This window comes from Sorex fumeus, unplaced genomic scaffold (assembly GCF_029834395.1).
Source record: "Sorex fumeus unplaced genomic scaffold, SorFum_2.1 ptg000015l, whole genome shotgun sequence".
Classification (NCBI taxonomy): domain Eukaryota; kingdom Metazoa; phylum Chordata; class Mammalia; order Eulipotyphla; family Soricidae; genus Sorex; species Sorex fumeus.
The window spans coordinates 24,046,994-24,069,695 of record NW_026606072.1 but is presented as its reverse complement, the minus strand read 5'-3'; the positions used below and the strand labels follow the sequence as shown (position 1 = coordinate 24,069,695).

The 22,702-nt window shown below is 35.0% G+C and overlaps 1 protein-coding gene across 1 annotated transcript in view; it reads right to left on the bottom strand.

The window, feature by feature from the left end:
• HCN1 (hyperpolarization activated cyclic nucleotide gated potassium channel 1) overlaps positions 1–22,702 on the bottom strand; it is a 391,355-nt gene that overhangs the window by 330,048 nt on the left and 38,605 nt on the right. Inside the window, exon 2 of the mRNA XM_056112052.1 lies at positions 12,210–12,633. Coding sequence (XP_055968027.1) covers positions 12,210–12,633 — 424 coding nt within the window. The remainder of the gene's footprint in view (positions 1–12,209; positions 12,634–22,702) is intronic.

Below are 22,702 nucleotides of genomic sequence, written 5' to 3'. Positions count from 1 at the left end.
GAGAATATCTCGCCCGCATGGCAAAGCCTGGCAAGCTACCCGTGGCATATTCGATATGCCAAACACAGTAACAAGTCTCACAATGTTACCGGGCCCACTCGAGCAAATCGATGAACAACGGGAGTACAGCAACAGTGACAGAGTGATTTTGCTAGTTAACGTAGTTGGCAATTACATAATATTCTAACTTATAACATCACATGGGTGTAAAAAATAAGGAAGATAGCCATATTCTAAGCCAAATAAATCATTAAATTGGAGCAAGGTATAGAATTATACCTTGAAAAATTATACCTTCAAGTGATTAAACATTGGATAGTAAAACTAACACCAATCCAAGAATCTTAAGGACTGGCTTAAGTACTTTTCAGCTGTGACTAAAAATAAAAAGACTGTATTCTAAAGAAAACTGATATATTATGAGCGACACTTAAGATCTGGTTATTTAATGCTAATATTTCAAGTGTTATCATGGTTTCAAGCACAATAAATTTTCTGTGTAAAAGCACAATAAATTTTATCTGATAATAGTATATATTCATACAGTTATTGTTCTATTTGATTGGGTAAAAGTTAAAAATTAAGCATTTAATTCTTTTGGAGGTTAGGAAATTAGAAGTTAAGAAATTAAATTATGCAAATATCCATCCACACTTAATAAATTATTAAACTCACACTAAATCCGATGTTTTGAAGCTTAGAAACTGGTACTTCCATTAATAGACTGATTGAAATTCCTATTAAGGTTGAGTTCACTTACAAAAATTAAATAAAATAAAGATTTTTATAATTGATATATGCACAAGGAAGCTTTGAGGAAGCCACCTAAGATAAATGCCAGCTCCCTCTAACAAATAAAAAATGTCCATCAGCCTTCTAGGAATTTGGTGGGAGAATTGGAAAGATGCATATGATCAGGTAATCCTGATACATCATTTCTTATCTAAATTAAAGCAGATGCTACTTTATGGAGGCCCTGCCTACCACTTTTCCAAACGTTACTTTCAGGCATATTTATATCTACATATTACAACATAGAAACACCAAGAACCATTAATACTGGATCATGCATTTAAATATGTATGTATTTAAATCCCAGTGTTGTTATAAATGAGTCACCCAACTTAGGCTAATTATTAGTGTCTAAGATACATGAACTTCAGTTTCTTAAAGTCATATGATATGTTTTAAAGACTTTCAATTTTAGAACTTGCAAGGTACTTTCGTAAGAATGTGCCTTTGGTTGTTAAAACAAGCACAAAAACTTGGGCAGAGCAATATTAGAGTGGATATACCACTTGCCTTACACAAGGCCAACCCATGTTTCATCTCTGGCACCACATACAGTCCCCTGAGCCCCACCAAGAAGTTCCTTAAATGCAAAGCCAGCAATAAGCCCCGTGCATCACCAGATGTGGGCCAAGAAGCAAAACCAAACCAATATATTTTTAAGTGATGAAATATTCTTTGAAATCATAACTACCTGGGGCCTCACTGCAGTCCTGGACTTCATGCTTGCTGCCTAAGGATAACCTCAGAAATAGCACATTCACCAGAATAAATACATGTTTAGGACTTAATCCTCCTTACAGAAAAGGCTTCCTAGTTTGTACTAATCATCACAATTAAAAAGTAATGTACATGTTCTTGAGCAATGCATCTCAGAGAAAAGCAGAGGGAGATTGTACAGGAGGAAAAGAGATTGACAGAAGGAACTGGAACACATCAGCTTGTACCAAGACAGACCACTAGCACTGACTCATTAAGACATTCCCCACCATTTATATACCAAAACGATGGCTATAGGGGGACTATTATTAAGATAATGAAACTTGGGAAGCAAGTCAGCGCATGAATTCCCACTAGCCATATACCAAAGGCTGTATCACCTCAATGTGATATGATGGGGCAGAGGGGCAGGGACTTCACTCACCGCTTGCATTAGGAAAACTACGACACCTGCAAAAGACCCAGATTTTAAAGGCTGGGTGTCATGACTAACTTCCTTTATGCTTAGCACAGAGTTGTGGGGGTTTTTTTCAATTTTTTATGTTTTCTTTTTTTAAATAAGTCTCTGTGTGGGTCAATATTTCCTCATGTCTGTTTCCTTTCTAGTCCTTAACCACTTGAGGGTGAAGGTCAGACTGAGCAATTGACCTACAATCAGATGACCTGTACAAGAAACTCCTGATTTTCATTTCCATTTTGCTGAAATGTCTTTATTTTATACACCCACCTAATTACATCTCATAACAATAAAAAATGCATGCATTAACATATAACCACAACATTGTAAATATTTCTGTTGATTACTACACTCAATGGAAATCCTTATTTGATTCCACCACTCCAGATGGATAAGTGTATATCAAAATAGCTACTATGCTATTATTTTATAACTGCTTTAAATCATAAAAAATCTTGAGAATAGCTTCCAGGATACTTACTCAATGTCTGCTTTCACTTTAAGAAGTAATGAAAAAAGATTTTGCCTGCCTATAAAAAAAATGGCCTAAATGGCAGATTTAACTCAAAATAGCCACCAGAACTTATTATATAACTAACCAAATGTATTTCTTTTTCACACTAAGGCATAACTCCTTTAATACAAAATCTAGAATGCATACATCAGCAGATAGGAAGAAAAGTCAAAATAGGTCTTTCTCAGTCATTAAGCAGTGCAATTAAAAGGTTATAATTGTATTTATTATTAGGCTTTCATAACAGTCATAATGCATTATAAATTGATGCTCTGTGACAATTCCTAATATAATTAAATTGCTATCTTTGGTCCAGTGAAATTTAAATCAAGCACTGCTTTTAATGTAATATCAAGATAAATGTTTTCTTTAATATTTAAAATAAAATAAAAAATAATAAAACACTATTTCTAATCAGTAAAAACAATATATATGACTAAAATAAGACATTGGCTAGAAATTGCCAAAGAAACAAACCACACATGTTATTTTGCAATTAGATATGTAAATTCAACACATCTTTCACTTAGAAGCATAATTTTATCACACTGTAATAACAATATATTCTTGGTGGCCAACTTTCCAATTTATGTCAAGTCTCATTACACCTATCTTGATTGCAGACAGGTGCCTAATGATATACAAGACCAACCAAAGTGGCCTATTCAATTGAGATAATTATCCAGATAATTAAAGCAACACATGTTCATTATGAAACACCCTGGCAATTGAACCAGAATTCAAATTTAAATCAGAATCAGATAACAAATCACAGTTGACTATGGGGCCAGAGCCATAGTACAGCGGGCAGGGTGCTCGCCTTGTAAGCGGCTGACTCGGGTGTGATCCCCAGCATCCCATATAGTTCCCCAAGACTGCCAGGAGTAATCCCTGAGCACAGAGCAAGAGTACCCTGGATCAGTCAGGTGTGGCAAAAAAAAAAACAACAACAACAAAAAATGAAAAAGTCGAATAAATATAGAGTAGCAAGAATTATAATAAATATCTGCACACATAAAAAAGATAAATTGAAGATGTTGAAACAGAAACTTTAAGTAAAATGCTGAAGGCATTTTATCAGAAATTATTTGTGATGCATTTGCATATCAAACTCTCCATTTTAGGTACTATGAACAGAATATGCATAACAGCATTTGCGATGTTTCTAATATCTAGAAAGGTAGTGACAAGCCCACTTAAAAGATCAAATGTCAAGCTCCACTGTGAATTTTTTATAAGCCAGTAAAACTTTTGTAATGACAGCAAATTATACTATAACGATCCTTATGGTAAACTATTTTCAATGATTATATGTTGATTCTAAGATGAAACAGAAAAATACTGTCATCCTCATCTATAAATGTGGCACTCGGTTCATATATTGTCGTGATTTCTAAATGTTCTTGGAATATTTCCCAGTATTATGAACTTAGAAGAAAATTTACTTTCAAGCTTGGTTTCTTTGTTTAAGATTCCTTCAGAATCTGTATTCAACCCTCTATCACAATCTTATTTCATGATAGCTTTTTGCTTATCTCTTAGTTTGCATATTGTTTTTAACTACTGACTGGAAATTCATTTGAAGATATAATTTAACTTATTTAGTATGCAATCTTGTGTTCATTATTTTCCAGATACTACACTAATGGCTGCAGATACAAGGAAATTTATTATCTCTGCTGTTTAGGAGTTTAATATGTATGTGGAAAGCATAGTTTAAGAAAAATTACAAAAATGATAAATGTTGGGGGCTGGAGCAATAGCGCAGCAGGTAGGGCTTTTGCCTTGCATGCGGCTGACCTGGGTTCGATTCCCAGCATCCCATATGGTCCCCTGAACACTACCAGGGATAATTCCTGAGTGCAGAGCCAGGAGTAACCCCTGTGTATTGCCGGGTTTACCCCCCCCCAAAAAATGATAAATGTTACAAAGCAATAACACCTGAAACCATAACAATACTATACAGAGTGACATAATGGTATCTCAGAGATTAGTCTATTCCATCCCAGAAGTCTTAAGTTAAAATTAAATGCAAAGGAACAAAATGTGATAGAAAAATAAGAACAAATTAACCAATTTTGAGGAAAATTGGACAATACATATATATGCCTAAAACTGTATATATGACAGGAAGAGGTTCATCATGGTTGAATTGTAATGAGTAAATAGTTTTTCCAGGATAAAGTAGGAAAACTTAAGTTTTACAAACAGTCTTAAATATTGGGTTCTGTTCTATTAGTAATGAAAAAAGCTGTAGATATATTTTTAGGATATGGGTTACATGGCTGTATTTGTTCTACAAAATGACTTTTGACATCCCTGGAGAAAAAAACAAGAGAAACTTTTTAACAGTCATTTTGTCTGTCAGTTTGTTTGGTGGAAGACACAACCCGTGGTATTTAGGGCATACTTCTGGCTTTGAGCTCAGAAATCACTATGGTGGGGCTCAGGGGACCATCTGGATACCAGGCATCAAATCCAGATCAGTGATGTAGAAAACATTACACCCTATCCACTGTACTATCTCTAGAACCAGTTTTTTAAAATTATTATAGTTAAAATAATGTGTTTACAATGCTGTTGAGATGGATGGATGGTCTGGGTGTACCTCACCAATTATCTGACCTCACCACCACCAAAGGACCAAATAACCCCACGCATGCTCTTGTGTCACTTCCAGTTCACCTACTCCCTCCAATCTGGTGTCCTTAGTGTGCGCTCTAGTAACCAGGGCTGGCTATAAATTGACATGCCTATACTATTCTTTTGTTTTCCCATTCACCAAAGATGAGTCAAATTATCTGGTCCTTGTAAATCTAAAAAAACTGAGACTATTATGTAAGAAAAACCATCAGAATTGCACATCTGTTCTGGGTATCTCAAAGCCAGAAGTATGCCCTAAATACCACGGGTTGTGTCTTCCACCAAACAAACTGACAGACAAAATGACTGTTAAAAAGTTTCTCTTGTTTTTTTCTCCAGGGATGTCAAAAGTCATTTTGTAGAACAAATACAGTCATATCCTAAAAAAATCTGTTGGTCATTACCAACAAATATTTATAAAATGATGTATCCTTCCTCTAAGTAAAGTAAAGTAAAGGCCTTCCTCTAACACATTCAAAGACCCATACCACATCTAGCCTTCTCTTCTTAACTGACTTAACATTTCACATCCAAAATGAGAACTCATCACATTTATACCTTGGAACTTCAGGGAATCTGTTAAAATGTCATATTCAAAACCATACAGCATAAAAACAAAAAAAATACATTAAAATATACATATAATGTTGAAAAGAATTATTTAAATTATCTCAATGAAAAAAAGGCTAAAGAAAGAAAATATTTAACTTGAGGAAAATGTATAATAAGAAACATTTTTTACACATGTAGATATTTATGTCATCTATTTTGTCTGGACCTGCATAGCCAAGCATTTAAGCAATTTAAAGAGATTAAAAGTGAGTAATTTATACTTTAAAAATCAGAATCCTGCAGTAACAGCCAATAGAGGACATCTAGCGGTCTTCAGCCAAATCCTTACTCCTCATAGAAAATAATAATCAAATACCAGAATTGTAATAATGCTAGTGGGTGTAAAGGTAAAGGTAAAGGTAAAGGTAAAGGCCCTCCCGTTGATCATCGATTTGCTCGAGTGGGCCCAGTAATGTCTCCATTGGAGACTTTGTTGTTACTGTGTGTGGCATATCGAATACGTCACGGGGAGCTTGCCGGGCTCTGCCGTGCGGGCGAGATCCTCTCGGACTCTCCGAGAGGGGCGGAGGAATCGAACTCGGGTCGGCCATGTTGGCCACATGCAAGGCAAACGCCCTACCCGCTGTGCTATCGCTCCACTCCAGTGGGTGTACTAAAATGAAAAAATATATCACTCGTAGGCCTTTTACTATATTGTATAGGTTTGAATCAGTGTTAACATTCAAAAGGATATATTCATCTTATTACATTTGAATTTTATGCCTCTATTTTTAGTAAGTATAAGTCACATTAAGTATTTCTCTCTAGATTAAATAAAGTATAATTAACATCTTATTAAATACAGATACTAATATCTACTATACTACCAAATATATATTTTATAAGATATATTTTCCAGTACTATTTTTATGTTATAGTATGTATCATGGGATATGTGGGATACACAGGATATATATATATTACAGTATTATTTTACATTACTATTTTTTCAATTTCTTTTTTGCTTTTTTGGGTCACACCCAGTTATGCACAGGGGTAACTCCTGGCTCTGCATTCAGAAATTACCCCTGGCAATGCTCAGGGTACCATATGGGATGCTGGGAATCAAACCCGGGTTGGCCGCATGCAAGGCAAATGTCCTATCCGCTGTGCTATTGCTCCAGCCCCAATTTTTTCAATTTTTTAAAATGTGAAATTTTGCATTTTAATATTAAGATGTTAATAGTCATTATATAATTAGCATTTCAATTAAAAATACATATTACATATGTTCTTATATATTGGATGAAGTGTTGTGGTCATATGCAGGTTTTCTTCAGGGATGCCCCAACTCAATGCTCAGGTAACTATGCAGTGTTAGATACTGAACCACAGGCACCCATATGTGAAGTAAGTATTGCACTATCTCTATGACTCTATTACTTGATACAAATATTTCAAGGGCAAAAGTGCTTGGCAGAGATAATTTCCCCTTTGGATATCTAAAAATGTACCTTATTTGACATTAGATGCATATATGAAAATGTAAATAAATGATAAATCTCTCCTGACTGCGTTATTAGCTTTATCTTTAGTGGTCTTCAACTTTCTTCATGTTGCACCATTCTTAAGTGTAAATCCCCTGTCTAAACTGTCTTTATTACTCTTATTAAGTAAATCTATCATGAGCAGAAATTCCTGTCTAAAATTCAAAACCGACAGCTTTACAAGCTATGTTATAGAAATGCAGATCTCCTGTGGTTGGCTGCTTAGCTGCTTGTTCTAAATGTCTTAGTGTAATGTGTGGCTTTGGTCCATTTTTTTTTTTTTTTTGCTTTTAGCTTGACAAGACAAACTTCAGCTTACAAGCAGTTCAAGTGTCTCTGAAGTTCTCTAATCATGAAAAAAAAACTTTTTTTCACTCCCTCCTTGATACCACCACTCACCACACCAGCTGTGATTATTTGCTCACATGTCTGTTTTTCCTACAAAGCTGGGATCTGCTTTGTATTCTCATGTGCAGCATATGCACACGGAAGCGACTCAGTCAATGCCTAGGAGTGAAGACTGAATATTCCCTTGAAATTATTCAACAGTTTTAGCACATGAAGGATTGCTATGCATTTAGTGAACAGGCATGGTCTGATTGACCGCATTTAGAACTGTGCTCCAGTCTACAAGGAGGTTCAAGGGCAAAAGCTGACACCACCTCTTCTCTATAAACATTTATGTCCAGCAAAAGAAGAAAGAAAATGTGAAGAGCAAGCATTAGCAATCAAGCTACTGAAGTGAACAAATACAGGCCACTAGAATTACTGAAAGTAGAGCAACTGACCATTATATCACAATACCACAATATGCATATGTAAACTTTTCTGGAGATGAATTTGACACTGATCTTTAAAGGGGGAATAGGAAGGAAAAGCTTTCTAAATTAGACATGTGGCACATGCAATATTACAGAAGAAAAGAGAATAATTCTCTGCAAGAAGTTGTGTAACTGAAAACGCAACAGAAAAGAGTTGTTGGGTGCAAATATGAAGTGACAGTGGTGAGACAAGGGAAGAATTTGCTAAGAGCCTTGAAGGCATAGCAAGGAAACACAGATTTGATGTGATAGGCAAGAGGAAGGCCCTCTGGTTTTAGTAGAGAACAGGTGAGAAAAACAATGGTATCTGCTTTGGGCAAGATTTGGAATTCTATGTGTCTTTCAAAAAATTAAAGCAGTTAGAATGTATATAGTACAATTATAGGTAGGTAATTTGTAACATGAGTTAGTTTTTAATCTAATTAGAAAGCTAAAATTAACCAAAGACAGAAACGGCAATCTGTATTAGGTCCCTGTAGAATAAATTTCCTTATTAATGTTCTGTTGTTAAACATAATTTGTATGTAAATCTATCTCTAAACCAGAATAAGAATACAGTATTGATTGCTAGAAGAGCACTTCACTGTGCAACACATTTTCATCTGAAACTTCTAAACAGCTTGTGAGGATCAAAATCACAAGTCCTATTTCGTACCTCAAAATGAACTTAGTTAATTGTCTAAAATTTACAAAAGGAAGGTTGAAGGAACAATAAAAAGGAGTGAGTGAAAAACAAAGTATTGTGTTGGAGAAATAGCATAACGCTTAAAGTGCTTGCATGACATTTGACTAACCTTAGTTCAATCCCCAGCACCATATAAGGTCCAACAAAGATAGCGAGGACTGATTTCTGAGCACAGAGCCAGAGAGAAGCCTTGAGCACCACCAGATGTGGCCAGAGAACCAAATATAACTAAATAGTTAAAAATAAACCACTATAACAATATTATTATTATGCAGTTACTATGCCAGTACAATGCATTTCTGACACATTTCTAACATCCAATTCAGAACTTGTACTTTCACATAACCCTACAAATAAATGATCATTACAAAGTTGTGTGTCTCTTTTCAATTCTGATTTCTTAATTTTTTGTAATTTCAAAGGTCATTCCCCTTTGATAAAATGACTAGACCAGCAGCTCTGTAGCATCAAAGTATCTGAAACTCTTCACCTTCACTGAATAATTTCTATTTTCTTAACTCTTAAACTATCCTTTAACTCTTCTGTGAAATGCATCTGTCAGGAATTTGGAAAACCATTTTAATCTAAAATTTGCTTCAAAATTTTATCCCATCGGACAGTATGCATAAATATTATCATGGTATCAAAGAACTTGACTGTCACATCTTAAAGTAAATGATCTCATAATTCCCTTGCAAAAAACACTTCCCTCCTGATTCCATAACATCACATATTTCATAAACTTGTTGACCAAGGCAGTTCTTTTCTTCAACATTAACCCCTTTTTCACCTTAGTAATGACAACATGAGAACTATATTTTGAAGTTTCTCCATTCCATTCACATTATCTCTAATTTATCTGGCTTTGGCATTTGTCACTATTTTTCGGTTAAACGAATTCAGACCAGGGAAAAAAATGTATTATTGAAGATAGAAGCAATTTCCTATAGAAGGCAGCTGCTTTCCTTGGGAATGATTCATTTAGAACAGAGGCAGCTTCCAGACTTCACACATTACTTCCTAAAATTTCTGAATTTAGCATTAACCAGCTTGGTACTAAAACACTCAGAACTCAAAGACATGTGGGTGAACTCAGATCCTCTGCATTCTTATTCAAAATACTCTCAGAGAAACTTCTTGATTTATTTGTTGTATTTCTACATGTAAGTATAGCTCTGTGATAGAAAAATTAGAAAGAAATTTGCCAGTTTAGAAACACTCAAATTTCTTTGTGATTTTTTTTAAATAAATCCTATATAATAAAATACCTTTATTAAATTCTTATTCATTATTCCTTATGTTTAATAATACCACTAATAGTAAATATCTATAAAATAAATGTATGGATATACATGTATGGATAAAGTATATGGGTATATCATATACAAAAAAATTTATTTGAGTGAGTGCAAGTTCTATTTATTATCAGGTATAATTATTATTTATAAGAAAGATCTCACCAATTCAGAACTCTGGTGTAAGTGTGCTTGGTTACCAAATACCTGTATGGATATACTGTTACTGTAATTTTACTGTAATGATGGCAGTGAACTGATGGTCTTGAATTATAACATGGTATCTTTAAATAACTGTATCTGTATCTTCATGTTACACAGATCTGCATGCCTCTGATGGCTGTCAGCAATTGAGGACATAGGTGTTAAGGAGGGTCCTCTATAACCACAAGACATGCCTTTTTATCTGATAGGATACCATCTGCTTAAACTGCTGCCACTCTCTAAGGAAACGGGGCTAAGAACTATGAGACTATAAAAACAGTCACAATGTCCTCTGTATTTTTAATTGATTCTGTATTTATGAGAATAATGTGTCTTCTCACAATATTCATTAAAATTTCTTATAATCATGTTTTATGAGGTAAACATTCTTTTCTGTTGTATGGATCACAACCTTAGTTAATGAATACCTCCTACAATGTCTCATTCAATTCATAAAAATGAATAAGTATTAAGATATTTATCATGCAAATATTACATGCTGTAATAAAAATTTATGTTATTTTTTAGTTTAGAGAATTTGTACTGAAATCAGATGCTAAATTAGAATCCCAGTCCCACCTATTCAACTGTGAATCTGAAGTTACCAATGTTATTAGGAAGATTTGATGAACAAATTCCACAGAAAAATGAAATATATTATTTGATATATGCTTATATATGTGTATATATTACCATGATTTATGCAAAGGCTATTATTTTCAGTAATCATACTGATTGATACTAATCTCAGATCGATAATGATAACATCTTAGAACCAAAGATTAATTACAGTTTGGATAAAATACCGTAATAGAGAAAAATCACGAAATGAACTCAACTTCTCAAATGTGTTTCATTTGATTTTAAATATAATCCATATCCATATTTTAAGAATGATCCACTTTTATGCCTTTCGGCCGTGTCTTATGCAGCTCCATTACTCCATGTCATTTCCTAAAATCCTGTGAACCGAAATGTCCTTGACATGCAGAACACTGCAACAGCCTCACAAAAAGCATAGCTGAAGTCCTTAGAGTTTATAACTTGCATAAACCTTCATCCCAAAACATAGCTCATCCAAAATTTCTAAAGACCATTTCATTAGTGAGCAAAGAAACAATCCTGGGCCAACGTGTTTATCACTCCTGCAGTTTGGGGCACATAGGAGGACATTTTGTCTCTCATTTTTATACAAACAATAAATTCCAGGTTGCAATTAACTTTCAAAGATAAATTTAGATGAAAAAGAAGGTTGAAAGGTCAAAGTGAAAACTGTGGAATGAATTGCTTTGCTTAGGACTGTTACATTTAACTCTCAATCTGGGAAACTTCAGTGGACTGAGTTCTTTCTGGCACTATGAAAAATATTGGGCAGAATAACTTTTTATATTTTCTGTTTAATAATTTTCCTACTGGATGTGCTGGCTATCAGTATTATGAAATAAGTTGAGAGAATCTAAAATTATTATAGAAAGAGAAAAATAATCTAAATTATTATGCTATAGTTCGAAAATGCTGAAAAATGTTTTGTTCAAACATGGATTCTCTAAAATAATTAGAATTAAAATATTAGAATAAATATATAACATGATTTCATAGAGGTAATCATTACAAATGAATTGGCAATCAGATCCCATACATCTTTGTCAGAGAAGGTAAGTGATTTATGTTAGAATAAAAACAATGGTAGAGAAATCATTGCACTATTAACTTGAAAAGTTATTCATTAAAACATTATTCAAAGTGAATTTTTAAAAGACTGAAACAGCATAAAATTATTTTTAAATTACTAAATTTTCATTTGATGCAAAACTATATTTGACCTATCTGATGAAGACTTATATGCCAAAAAGAATGATAAATCTTTATTGAATTTCATAAAATCTTAACCATACATTTAAAAAGGTGGTTTGTTTAAATATAATCACTAGTAACTAGCTCATGATACAAGAACTTTTAAAAAATGGAAAGATATTCCTTACCTCTTCCCACTGGTGTATGTATCTAATTAACCTTGAAAGTCGTAATAAACGCAAGAGGCTGAGAATCTTTGTAAACCTCACAATGCGAAGTGCTCTGGCTGTCTTGTAAACTTCTGAATCCATTCCTTTTTCTACAATGAGAAAGATATAATCCACTGGGATTGATGAGATGAAGTCAACCACAAACCAGCTTTTTAAATAATTCATCTTGATCACTTTAGGGTCCAGGATGATTTCAGAACTGTCTTCATTGACAGTCCCAGTCCTAAAATTCATGATCAGGTCCAAAAGGAAAACTGTATCTGATGCCACATTGAAAATAATCCATGGTGTTGTTGTCTGTTCTGTAAAGAATGTGATTCCAACTGGTATGATGACCAGATTTCCAACCATCATTATAAGCATTATTAAATCCCAATAAAACCTACAACAAATAAAAAATCATATTTTAATATGTAGACAGTAACCAGTTCACTTTCACCCTCCCATAAAAATTACTACTGCCTTATAGCTAATTGAGTAAAACAACAAAATTTTGGCTTTATAAATATTTATAAACAATAATAAAAATGAGTATATACCAAAAACAATGAATTATGATTATATATTCTAAAAATTATTAAAGTGTAAAATGCTATACAGTTAATTCAACAAGATATATAAGTCCATTTATCTTGTAAAGAAGAAAAACAGTTTACTCAGTAACTAACATATAATACAGTAGGAAACAAAAGAGAGGTACAAGATGAGAAGCCCCACATAAATAAAAAGTTTTTTTGGAATTAACTCTTTGGAAAACACTCTGAAATACTTGATATGTCAAATGACCAATCATGGATAAGTAGTAATAAATATAAACTAAAATGCTGGTACTGAAATAGCTGGTACTGAAATGCTGGTACCAAATAAAATGTTGGTACTGAAAATAATTCTGGAGGAGCACAGATAAGGTCAAACATAGAATCTGGACTAAACCATAATTTCACAGTATTCCATATATACAATATATATACACATATATATTCACACACACATATATATACTTTAATCTTCTTTATTTGAAAACAAGAAAATGAATTTTTATGAGCTGAAAATATTATGACACACAACTCTAGCTTTGAAACTAGAATCTTTCTAAAATTCGCATTTTATTACTACTTCATTTTAAATGATTTCTTGTTGTCAGCATTTTGAGGGGATAATTTTGAAGGGTGATTTGGGGGCAAGGGAGCCCCTCTCAATGATTCTTGTCAGTCAGATCAGCAGTTCAATTGAATTAGCAGATGATGAAGTTACTATTAGCAGATAATGATGGGTGTGGTGGACAAGCAGGGCAACCCAAACAGTGGTATTGGTGAAATCTATACCTATACCTGAAACCTTTACCTGGAACCTCCAGGTTTACACCAGTCATGCTCAATTCTTAGACGAACACTACATGCCAAGGATGTAACCAGAACTGGGCATTCACCCCTAACTCCCAGACACTAATTCCTGTACCCCTAATTCCCCCACCCTACCACCACTATTTTTTCCAAATTAACTTTTCTTTATAATTTCTGATTTAAAATTTTAAGATGTGTAGGATGATAGTTATATCAAATATTTTTATATTATGTTAAAATTGAGGGAAAAACAAGGAACTTTAAAGTTAAAAGCATAATTAAGTCATAAAGATTATATGTCATTTTCATTTGGAGTCTTCCAAAGTCTTTTGACACTAAGATTAAGAGACTAGGTGATAGACTACACTTACTGCAGCATAGATTAATAAAGATGAAGAAACAACTCAATGAATCATATGTCTCCAAACACATGAGTTACTTCATCCATATCAGAGATATCCTCTTCTGGCAGCATCTTTGCTACATGTGACATAAACTTCTACAGGAATTTTTATACTGACACACTTTTACTTTACATCAATTTTTCTACTTAGAATACTATGCTACATTTTGGCAAGCTATGTATTTGCATCAACCTTCCAAAGTTACTAACACCACCAATTATGAATGATAAAAGTATAAGTATATGATAGAACTATAATAGGCCCTAGTCTAGCCACATATAACCTAAACTCCCGGGATTTAATATAAAAACTAGATGTTTGCCATTACTGAAGGTATTTCCAGTATCTCCATCAAAGTCTATCTATACAATTATGGACAACTCTGCCAATACCCTTATCAGTCTTATATCATTAATTGAAATTTCACTGCAATCTTTACTTTTTCTCGTCTTTCTTAATGGCAATGCAAAGTGTGCGATATAATATATTAAGAACACAGGGGAGAAGAGAGAAAATGAAATATTGTAATAGGTGTTTCAAAAGGAATGTTTATCTCTAAACTCTAATGCGAAATTATGTGATCCCTGATGATTTTCATTTTTCTGGACACTCTATAAGTCTATTTCATGAGTTCTTTTTTGCTTTTTCTGTCTTAAAGACCACTATACCCTTGGGTGTCACAGAAAGAATTTTACCATCTACTCTACACATGCTCTTTGGACAAATTATACAATCATCCAGATATTTAATGACATAATTCCAAAGCTTTGTCGTCAGTTCATTTATGATCCCTTAGCTTCCTAATACAAATAGTACCTAACCTAATCTATCCGCTACATGCCTCATATTCATATTAAACAGCGTGACTAAAGTCAAAATCATCATATCCCCTCCTACATAAATTTCTTATATCATGGAATGAAAAAATTTTTCACCCTAATAACAAACCAAAAACTCTGAAGCCATCCTAGGTAACTCCTTACCCTAAATCTATATAGTATTTTATTTAATAACTCACCAAAGCTGTTTGGTTTAAACATATACACTCAAGTTACATTCACTCAGCTGTTCTTGGAGACTAACACCGAAGAATAGCCAAGATAAGTACCAGGAAGTTCATTCCATAGCTTGGAGGCAATCAACACATGCTGGGGGAGAAGGCAGCTCAGATCGAGAAGGGAGCACCAAATAAAGGGTGTTGGGTGGATCCTCCCAGGATGAGAGATGTATGCTGAAAGTAGACTACAGACCAAACATGACTACCACTCAATGCCTCTTTTGCAAACCACAGCACTCAAAAGGAGAGAGAGAACAAAAGGGAATGCCCTGCCACAGGGGTGGGTTGGGATGGGGAATAGGGGGATGGGAGGGATTCCGGGAGCATTGGAGGTAAGAAATGGGCACTGGTGGAGGGATGGGTACTCATCATTGTATAACTGAAACCCAAGCACAAAAATCTGTAAGTCTACAACTGTACCTGATGGTGTTTCACTAATAAAAAAAAATCCTTACCAGATGTTTATTTGGAAATATTTAATACTCTACTCCAAAACCACCTATCTGCACAATGTAGATTATTATAGAACCAAATTCATAGGTTTTTGAAAATCAGATAACATGTAAAGCAAAGATCATAGTACATATTACAGTCTTTGAATCAATGCTAGTGGCTACTTTTTATTCATTTACCTCTGTTTTCATACCAGAAGAAATTTAATTTTGTAGGGAGCAGTCAAGAGACCACTGGGAAACACTTTTGCAGACATCCATTTTTTTTAAAGAGATGTTATTTTAGGGGAAATTATATTCTATTCCCTCTTATTCAACAGAGATGAAAAGGATATAGCACAATCCATTATTACAGTAATAATGTTTATCACACCATAGCTTTTTATTAGTGGTACTTAATATGGTATGAAGCCATTACATATATCAATAACGGTATGAAGCTCCATTAAAACTTAAAATTTCCTTTAAAAGTACCATAGAATATTTTTTGTAGGAGTACTGCTATTTATTCAGCCACTGATTAGCTGATTGAATTGTGCATGAACTCCACCTTACTTTTTTTTTCATTTTTTATAATTTTATTTATTGAATCACTGCAAGAGCAGTTACAAAGCTTTTGGGTCTAAGGCTCGGTCATACAATGAAACACCCGTACCTTCACCAGTGCCCATTCTCCACCACAAAAAACCCCAGTATACCCCCATCCCACACCCTCCCCCCACCTGTGGGACAGATGATTTCCACATTACTCTCTCTCTACTTTGATCACATTCAATATTTCGACACCAGGCCCACCATTATTATTTGAGATTTTACCCCAACACTCAGATATGCTGAAAAGGCAACAATAGACAATTTGTGTTCAATTGCTGGTTATGAATAACATATGAAGTCACGTGGCTGCAGTAGGGCCATGTGATTTTGAAATTCCAAAATTTTAACAATTAAATCTGGAGGGATTTCTGCCAAAAGTCACTGGGTTTCAAGATTTGCTCCTGAGTCTCTGGGATCATGGCTGTTGAGCTGCTTGATCAGGAGCCAGAGAGGCCGTTTGTGGGCGATGACTTGTGGTCTCGTTGGGGTGGGGAGGACAGGCCCAGTTCCACCCCATCCCATGAAGCCCAACAAGTTTCGTCACTGCAGGCCCAAGCTTGACTGTCCAATGGCCTCTGGAGGATGGCAGCACTGAGCCTCCAGGGGGAAACAGGCGGAGGGACAGCACCCTTTCCCCCTTGGGGTGGCCCGGCGACAGTAATCTACTGCAGGGTCCAGACACATTTTTGCCAAAAGCCGCTGGGTTTCAAGATTTGTTTCTGAGTCTCTGGGATCAAAGCCGTTAAGCAGCTTGATCAGGAACCAGAGAGGCCATTCGTGGGCGATGACTTGGGGTCTCGTTGGGGAGGGGAGGACAGGCCCGGCTCCCCCCCCCCCCCCCCACTCCCATCCCGTGAGGCCCAACAAGTTTTGTCACTGCGGGCCCAAGCCTGACTGTCCAAAGGCCTCTGGAGGATGACAGCCACCAAGCTGCCAAGAGGGAGCAGGCAGAGGGACAACACCCTTTCCTCCCTGGGGTGGCCCGGCGACAGTAACGTACTGTGGGGTCCTGCCAAAAGCCACTGGGTTTTGAGATTTGTTTCTGAGTCTCTGAGATCATGGCCATTAAGTAGCTGGATCAGGAGCCAGAGAGGCCATTTGTGGGCAATGACTTGGGGTCTCGTTGGGATGGGGAGAACAAGCCCAGCTCCACCCCCATCCCATGAGGCCCTGTGTGTCTCGTCACTGGGGGCCCAAACCTGACTATCCAGTGGCCTCTGAAGAATGGCAGCCACTGGGCCGCCAGAGGGAACAGGCCAAGGCACGAAACCTATTCCCACCTGGGTTGGCCCAGCACCAGTAGCCTACTGCAGAGACGCAGAGACCGGACACATTTCTACCTAAAGCCGCTGGTTTCCAAGATTCGTTTCTGAGTCTCTGGGATCATGGCCATTAAGCAGTTCAATCAGGAACCAGAGAAGCCTTGCCTCCAATTATATAGCTGAGCTGGAGGTGGTTTGTGGGTGTGTTTCCCACATACCTAACTTTTGGCTGTTTACTTTCTTGGTAAACTTTGCCCCAAGTTTTTGGGGTCTGGCCAAAGGCACAGCAGCAATTTTGGGGTATCTGGAAGTCTGAAGGTGCCATCAGGCTGCTGACGCACTCGCCTCACAGGTACAGATTGACCTGCTGGAGGCACCATACCTCCTACCATAGAATATTTTACAGACATAAATACAGGTCTTGTTATAGACTTTAATATAAAACATGATTTGGTTAAGAAATTCATTTCTCTGCCACCAAAAAAACCTAAAGTTATTGCCTATTCTAGAAGTGTCACTAGAACTTCTGTTTTTCAAGTACTGAGTATATTTCTGAAAGTAAACCTCATGAGATTCTCTTGTCCACCTGCCTATAAGCTCTGAAAATTTCTTTTAAATACTCATTTTCCCATTTCCTTAGCTCTCAGTTTCTATGTGCTGTACATTTTATAACAAAACTATATTTCATATACCGCCTTTTCTATACATTCCCTCTTTTCACTGGCATGGTCATCTCTCCAGTACAGAAATAACTTTTGCTTGAATATCTTGAGTCTCCTGTTGTATACTCTAATCAATTGTTCTCATCAATCTTCAGGCAAGCTAAAATAATTTGCCAGATCAAAAACTATCAATGATTTTCCCAAGGCTAATTTTTAAAAAAGCAACTTAGACTGGTTTTCAAGTTATTCCATGATTGTCTCCTTTCTTTCCAGCATTTTCTTCCACTGCTCTTATCTTTCCATCATGAACATCAAGGTAAACATAGATGTCATATCCATTCTACCCATCTTCTTTGTTAACTATATTCTATGTATATTCTTCAAGTTCCAGTCTAGCAAGAGTCATAGTTTGAAAGTTCTCTATACAAATCCCAGAACAACATATATTTCCAGTATTCTTACTAGTGTATTTTTGTCTTTTCTTCTAATTATTTGGCTTTTTTGGTCATTCCTGAAATAAGTCTCTTTGAAATTCAAGATGGTATCTTGACTTCTGTTTAACTTCTACTGTAAAACAGACATTATATTATCTAGGAGAGCAAGTGCTAATTATATATTGATTGACTTTTTAATGGAAATACATTTAAGGATTTAAAAAAAAGTCTGTAAAGCAAGTCCTTTGTATTTACTTTTATCACTGCATTTCCTTGCAGAAAACAATTTCAGATGGGAGTTTATACTGAAAAAGTAAAATAGTTTTATTTATTAAAAATATGGGAAAGACAGAGAAACAGAGAGAACACACTTCAGGTTGTGATATGAACAGCCAAAAAATGGTCTTTTTAATAAAATTAAGAACCATCAATACATTACATGTTTTTTAATTTTGCATATATATATATATTTTTAATTCATTGAAAATTTTGTAGCAGTACTTCAAAATAAATAATTTAGAAAACAAAGAGTTCTAAAATATGTTGTTTAGACACCCTGTAAATAAAAGTGTTGAATTTTATACCAGATGTACTTCATTCAAAATCCATCCACCTCTATTCATTCTGCTTTAATAAGGCAGTTTTGATAGAGGATCTTATTGGAATTTGATAGGAGACAAGTTCAAATACTTGTTTCACTAATTCATAAGCACTTCAATTTTCTTCTGCAGTAGTCATAATTGATCTTTAGAGGGACTGTATGCAATGGTATCCACAAAGTGCAAAATATAAAACTGTATATAGAATGTTCCTTTCTCTACCAGCAAGGCAGAGAAGAAGTTCACAGGAAAATATATAAACTTTCCAATTAGTTCAGCAGTCTAAACTCAAGAAATCATACTTACTTTATACTGAAAGTTGATAAAAACTAAATCAAAAAATTTAATTACCTTACCAGTGGCAGTATCATCTTGATTATTAATATACATGGACAAGTTGTTTTATGTAAAAAATTTGTGTTCTATATGAAATTTTAGGACAAAAGGGAAGTTTTAAAAAAGATCATCCTTTACTGCTTTGGGAGGAGTTCAAAATCCAGTTACCTTTTACCCACCTGAATCCTAAGATTTGTAGTAAATAATGCCAGTTCACTCCCAATGAGAATTTCCTGCTGAATTTCAGGTTTCCCTCACCCAAATATAATATCTACCTTGGTTGAAATAATCTAGCAGACATTTTGAGTGGTGGACGGTACTTTGTATCACACATGGCTACACTAAGGGTTTACTCTTGGCTCTGTGCTCAGGCTTCACTCCTATACGTGCTCAGAGACCATAAGATGTGCTGGGGATTGTACTAGAGTCCGCTCTTTCCTAGAGCACTTCAACCTCTGTAATATAGCTCCAACCCGATAATGTCAGACATTTCTAACATAAGTCTTACAGAATTTAAATAACTGCCATATTTCATTACTGTGGGCTCTTTTTTTAATTTTCCCCTGCACAAATAGAATGATTCTCTTCTGCTTTCTTTCTGAAGAAACAAAATTTTGTCATAGAAAGGAATAGCTGAAGTGAGATGGTCGTAGCAAAGCTGTCCATTACTAACACTGAATACCCAATTTTAAAAATTGTATTTTTAGGTATCTATGATTATTACTTGGTCATATATTCAAAAGAAATTTAGTTATCAATCTAAATAAATAAGCAAATGTCCAGCTGGATTAACTATTCATACAATAGCATTTTAATTTTTCAATGGAATCAGTTTCAAGAAATCCAAATAATAACCCAATTGCTAGGCTAATATTCCTTCACAAATAGCATGAATCACATTTTCAATTCTGTACCCTCTTACTAGCATTATCAGTAGCAACTCATTCCTCTAAGTTTTAACAGCCAATACCTAAATTTTGATTTGCTGGGTTCTCAGAGATCTTTCATCACCTAACAAACCACCTTACTCACACACAGTATACTCTCACTGGCCTTCATAATTTGTAGGACTTTCCTAAGTATTTCTTGGGTTCTACAGATAATTGTACTTGGTCAAGCCTACTTTTCTGTTTAATATCTTGATGTCATATAAAGACAAATACACTCTTTACAGGCCAAGTGATGTCCAGCGGTGGGACTGCTAAGAGAGAGGGAAGTGGAAAAAAAAAACACAGAAATCTAAAAATAGGCTAGATGCAATACTGCACTAAAAGTTTGAAAAGATACTAATTGTAAAAAAGTTTTGCCTAACTTGTGGATAATGCTGTTATAAAATATTTGAAAAATGCAAATGCTTTTAGTAAGCAAAGTTATTTATCCAATGTGAACAGTAGATGGGCAAGAGAGGCATTATGTTTTAGCTAATTTCATTTATTAAATGGGCTAATGGAATAAATCTTAAGTTGTATGAAAGTTTTAAGTTCTCTACCAATTCCAGCAAAAGTAAGCATATCTTTTTACTTCTCTCTTCCTCTGAAACTGCACTTTTTATTATGTGTCAATCTTATATACTCTTGTCATGCATTTTACCACTTTGTTCATTCCTTCCACTTGAAACTCCCAAATTTTTATTTTCCATAATTCTGCATTTTTATAATTTCTTATTTAAAGGAGGCTGAAGGACCTGATTTTTTTATTTCATTCTTTGAGTGGACCTTTTATTTACTGCCGTACCAACTCTGTTCACTGTCTCTTTTGGTCTTAACTACTACAGGCCCCATATGGTAATAAAGATAAAAATCTATCAGTGGCCTTAATCTCAGATGAAGTTATGCATTCCTCACTATGTCCTGCATATTTAATGGTCTCTGGATATCCCAAAGGAACAGTCATCTCAACAGAATGAAATCTATGCTAATTAAGTACAACCCTACGGAATCTTTCTGATAGATTTATTTCTGTACATTATTACACAGCTGCTTCCTTTTTATTCTTCCAACCAACTACACTGCATAAAATTTAAGAAGTGTCCCTGACTCTTTTAGTCCTAACTCTAACATTGGATCATTTGTCAAGATATATTCCTTCTTCATAAAATAGTTCTCATCTTCAGCTGTCCATTTTGTTTTGTCACCATCATTTCTGGTAAAATTCTTCTTACATCATCAGCCTGATTACTAATTTTTCTATTTTTACCTGTACCAGCAATTTGTTTCCTATTTGTATCCATCAGCTTTTCCAATTCCTTCCAAATCACAATGAAATCATTCAAAATTATCTAAAATAGGGCTGGAGCAATAGCACAGCGGGTAGGGCATTTGCCTTGCACGTGGCCGACCTGAGTTTGATTTCCAGCATCCCATATAGTCCCCTGAGCCAGGAGTAATTCCTGAGTGCAGAGCCAGGAATAACCCCTGTGCATTGCCGAGTGTGACCCAAAAAGAAAAAAAATTATCTAAAATATGTCCCAATTCCACACTTTGAAGTTTATGTTTTATACATATACAGTCCTTAGCTAAACTTTTAAGAACACTGTGTATTAGCTTCCTTGCCTTGACACTGCCCAATAAATGTCTCAGATTTCTTTCCCCTAAAAGTTAAACTCAACCTCTATGTATCCTAATATTACCACAATGTTTAACACAATATTGTTCCTTCACATAACTCTATTAATCCTATTCAGAGCTCAGGAGGAGTTTACTCACTCCCCTACCTCCAAATCCTGTCTCTATTCTCTGAATGATTTTATATTTGTGTGCTTCTACTGGTAACAAGTATGTTACCATAATAAAGTGTCAATAATATTCTGACAAATAAATACCTCTTAATAAACTGTAAGCACTGTAGCACTGCCCTCCCATTGTCCATTGATTTGCTCGAGCGGGCCCAGTTATGTCTCCATCTAGAGACTTGTTGTTACTGTGTTTGGCATATAGAATACCTCACTGGTAGCTTGCCAGGCTTTACTGTGTGGGCAAGATACTCTCAGGAGCTTGCCGGGCTCTCCAAGAGGGTTGGAGGAATCAAACCTGAGTTGGCATTATATACCTCTTAATAAAAATATCTTAAAATGCTGCTTTTGTACTTCAAGCCAAACTAAATGCCTTATAAGCTACCTAGAAAGAGTACATATTCTGCTGATTTCCCAAAGAACAAATTCAATATATCTATGCCAATGAGTTTTTATTAATTAGTATAATTTTAATTGATAGCATTATTTATTCTATTAGATTGCTCAAAAGTGCATATACATGAGTCATTTGAAATTTCTATTGTACAGTAGAATGATGCATATATATTTATATATA